At 38.7% G+C, this 4,255-nt stretch overlaps 1 protein-coding gene across 5 annotated transcripts in view; it reads right to left on the reverse strand.

Annotated features, from left to right (window-relative positions):
* Positions 1-4,255, reverse strand: part of adcy2b (adenylate cyclase 2b (brain)) — a 98,493-nt gene that overhangs the window by 40,185 nt on the left and 54,053 nt on the right. For all 5 annotated transcript variants that reach the window (XM_014007261.1, XM_014007260.1, XM_014007259.1 and 2 more), the window contains 3 exons: positions 3,758-3,885; positions 2,191-2,349; positions 1,485-1,617 (listed from right to left, as the gene is read on the reverse strand). In XM_014007261.1, coding sequence (XP_013862715.1) covers positions 1,485-1,617; positions 2,191-2,349; positions 3,758-3,885 — 420 coding nt within the window. The remainder of the gene's footprint in view (positions 1-1,484; positions 1,618-2,190; positions 2,350-3,757; positions 3,886-4,255) is intronic.

The raw sequence follows: 4,255 nt of genomic DNA on the forward strand, positions 1-4,255 counted from the left end.
ACATTTATGGTCATTTCTGGACATTTATGGTTTGATTTCTTTGTATGTATGGATCACTTGGGTTGTTACCGACATCTGGTGAAAATTTCATGTCATTAGCACCTACAGTAATATATTTACTGAGAAAAATGTTGACGTTTTCAATACTTATTTTACTTTTATTGTATATATTACATTATATAGACATTTCTAACAGTACTCCTTAGGCTATGTTAACATTGCAACATTGCTTGATTCAGATTTTTTGCTCAAATTAGATTTTTTTGTGTGGATGATAACTTATTTTAAATGCGACCTCCATCAGACTCTAGTGTAAACTTTCCACAGTACTGATGAGACGTGCATGTGAAGAAGACGATGTGATGTCACATTCACTGCTAACATGTGAACCTGCCTTTGACCGGTTGTTCCGGTGCAGCATGTATTTTTGAACTGGAGCACCATGCTGTTCTGATAACTTTATTATCAATACAGTCTGAGACCGATGTTACTATCATTTCTATAGATTCCCAGTCATCCAGGACATGGAAAATTCCATGAACAAAAACAAAGTGGTTGGACTTCTGTTCTGTAGCTGAAGATGTGTGGCATTACAAGATTTAAACTGCAGGGTGGTATCCATATTTTAAATATTTGGATCAGTCTGTGTACCTGAACCTCTCTGACGTAAGAGTTCAATGAAATGCAACATATCTGTTCAGACTGAGGTCGCTTTGAAAAACATCAGATATGCATCCGATTTGATGAAAAATTTGAATTTGTCACGTTCAGACTGAAATTTTAAGTGGATTGTATAGGGGCAAGAAAATAAATTTAATATGGGTTGTGATTACCTCTGGTCTACCAGGAAAACATGGTAATAAATATTTAATTTTACAACAGTAGATTTGACTTCTGCCCCAAAAAAACATTACTTTTAATTAATCTCCCTGTTTGCTGTTCCTCCAATAATAAAATGTTTTCGGACTTAATTGCTTTTTAGCTACTAATGCTGACATCATTAACAAATATTCGTCAGCTATAGTCTGTTTTTGTTTTGTGTTTTATGAATTTTTAAAATTTGTTTTTGCTTAAGCAGGGAAAGAAAATCAATGATGAGAGAGTGGAAGAGCAGTGTTTGTTTTTATTAAATGTATTTCATCTTTACCTCCCCAATATGTAAATTAGCCAACGACAAAATCACACATTTTTTACCATTTATTTATCTTATTCTATGTTTACTTTCTAAGAGTTTTAATAAAACATGTCCTCTGGCTCAGAAAAAAAACAGACACAGGCTCGCACGATTGCCCATCCCTCCGTGGAGGTGGATTGTAAAAATGTGAGCTCTTGTTGCATTTCAAATAATTTCATTGCATTTCTAAAACAAAAGTCACTAATTAAAATGAGTTCTCTGGCCTGTAAACAGCCCAGAGGAAGTGAAAACACAGTCACAAAATATACAGCTAATTACCCGGAATCATGAATTTGAATAGGACTCTAACCTTAGGGTTGATAACCAAGTAGGTGACCACGTTGTGCTCCTTCAGGTACGAGTCTCTGCTCTGCCCGTCTCCAGGCTCCACCTTGTAGGAGCCTTTCAGATGCTCCAGCGTCACAGAAGAGATGTGGACCCTCCTGGAGATCAGTAAGTGGAACAGATAATGAGAGGTGAATTTCCTGCGTCACCGAGCCATTGACAGCTATAAAAAACACATTATTTGCCTGCCAGCTTTCTAACCACTCCTGCCCGCTGTTCTGCCGTTTCATCTTTGTTTGTTACCCTTGCACACAGATACAGAAAGAAATTGAAATAACCTTTTTTTCCCAGCAGATATGTTTTGCAGATACCTCTCAGCAGGCAAAGTGGGAGACAAACCATTAGCAGCCCGGTGAGACAACATTGTGGTACTACAGAGCTTATTATCAGAGCAGCATATACCTACCCACTGGCCAATTTTCACAAGCTTGTTACAGCACCAGGCCGGCAGAACTAATGGCTACATAACTAATGCAGAGCTACTTGGTCAGCTGAGGTAACTGTAATTTACTAAAATGCTTCTAATGAAATTATATCAGACATGTCTTATGTTCCAAGTGCCTCTAAAAATAAGCGTTGATGTAAGGCCTCAGTAATGGGGTGTGGAAGGCAAACGGTGCGTTACGTGAACAATGATTACGAAATGAAAGCGCTACATTGAGGCGTCTTACCCCGGCACTCCTCCCGCCTCCATATGATTGGCTAGCGTTACATCGTGTGACCACACGTCGTACTGCCACTTGCGGAGTCCGATCACGCCGCAGAGGACGTTTCCAGAATGGACGCCGACGCGCATGTTGATGTCCACCCCGGTGGCATCTCGGACTTTTCTGTGGAGAAGGAAATCTTTCGAGTTTGACGAGGTCTTAATCCATTTGACAGGCAACTCCTAAAATGTGTCAAACTGAAGGCCCGCTGGCCAAATCCAGCCCTCGTTAACATTTTATCTGGACTCAAAATAAAACTTAAAGTGTAAAGTAGTTTTATTGTTTCTCTTTTTGTATTGAGTGTAGTGTTTTTATGACAGTGATTGACTTTAATTCTGTATTCTCTTCAATCTTTAAAGTCAAATATGTTTTTTTATTATAATAAAATGCATCTAAGATATATTAAATGCCAGAGTTGATAGAAAGTAAGGCATATAAAATAAATGCTAATTATGTCTTTCTAATCTTAATTTTTAGTCTTTACCTGTTAGATTATGCATGTTCTAAAAACTACACTATACTGTATGTATTTCTATAAGAATAATTTCTTATAAAACAGTTAAAACCAAGATTTTTTTCACAGATTGGCCTCTGACCCTTGAATTTTGAAAAACTGTAAAGCAACTTGTGTCTAAAGAAGTGCTATATAAGGCTAATCCATTATTATTTTCTATTAAATTTGACCGGTACAAAACACAGGAAGACTGAGAGCGTTTACCTTTGTTTTGCATCACTAAATGAGTTTGTCTATTTGTATTTTCTTGTTGCTTTTCCTCTTTATTTACACGTTTCTTTCAAAAAAATCATTCTTCATTGATGTTTATTCATGTTCTATGAAGCTGCAAACATCTACATTTGAACACTGAATAACTTTTAAAGATAATTCAAGATGGTTGCTAAAGTCAGTTGACAGCAGTCAAGACAAAATATAGCTGTAGCTCTGTAAATTTTACGTATACTGAGCTCAGATTGTGACATGATTGCATGAGACTACGTGTAACAATATTACCCGGGTTGGAACAAAAATGGTTACAACTTCATCTTAATTTAAAACTCTGGCATTAAAGGCGATGGGTGATATAAAGTCCTTCAAAGGGTTGTTGGTCATTTATTAGAAGAGAAAGAAAATATGCACCTAACACCTGTGAAACACAAAAATAAACTGCGTTTTGTGTCAACACCATTCAGAAAGCATTTTATCCACAACGCCAAAGTAGTTAAAGGGATTTCCACACACTGAATAAATATGTAGCCAGAGCTCCAAAATATCCTGTAATTTTAATATGCAAAGACAAAAAGCAAAGGGGAAAGAGGGCAACAATATTTATTTGCTTGCTTTTTCATGTTGGCTCAGATAGGATGCTTAGATTGAATTCATTCTGTGTTTGCTAGAATTCAAGCTGGCATTCCTTCTGCTCAGTCTGTTTAACAGGCGTGTGTTTGTTTGTTTGTTTGTTTGTTTGTGTATGTGTGCGAAGAAGAGGAAGAATGCGAGGTGAAAAGGGAGGGAGGGAGGGATCTGGTGTTTTACTTGATGGCCTCACACATATCCAGGCCCATCTTCACGCAGTTCCTGGCGTGGTTCGGCAGCGACTCGGGCAGCCCGGACACGCAGTAGTAGCAGTCGCCCAGGATCTTGATCCGCATGCACTCGTTTTCCTGAAAGGGAACAGCAAGAGATAAAAACACAAAGAGCGCATCCAGTGTTTATTAACTGGCTTACACCTCGCCGTTGCCATCCAGCCGGAACGTCACGCTCTTAGAGTCAGGTCCATCGAGCCCAAAACCTCATACACCCACTCACACAAAACACATTAGTTGTCATTCCACATGTGGGATGAGTAACACCTCATGGTCGGACCAGTTTTACATAATGGCAGCTTTGGGGGTGAGAAAAGAGCTGCTGGACACAAGGATTGGTGAGTTGGACTGTTTACACCCTGATAACTGAGCTCCCAGAGGACAGTGAGATGATACACTCTGACCAGCCCACACACACACACACACACACACACACACACACACACAC

Source organism: Austrofundulus limnaeus, unplaced genomic scaffold (assembly GCF_001266775.1).
Source record: "Austrofundulus limnaeus strain Quisiro unplaced genomic scaffold, Austrofundulus_limnaeus-1.0 Scaffold41, whole genome shotgun sequence".
NCBI classification, from domain to species: Eukaryota; Metazoa; Chordata; class Actinopteri; order Cyprinodontiformes; family Rivulidae; genus Austrofundulus; species Austrofundulus limnaeus.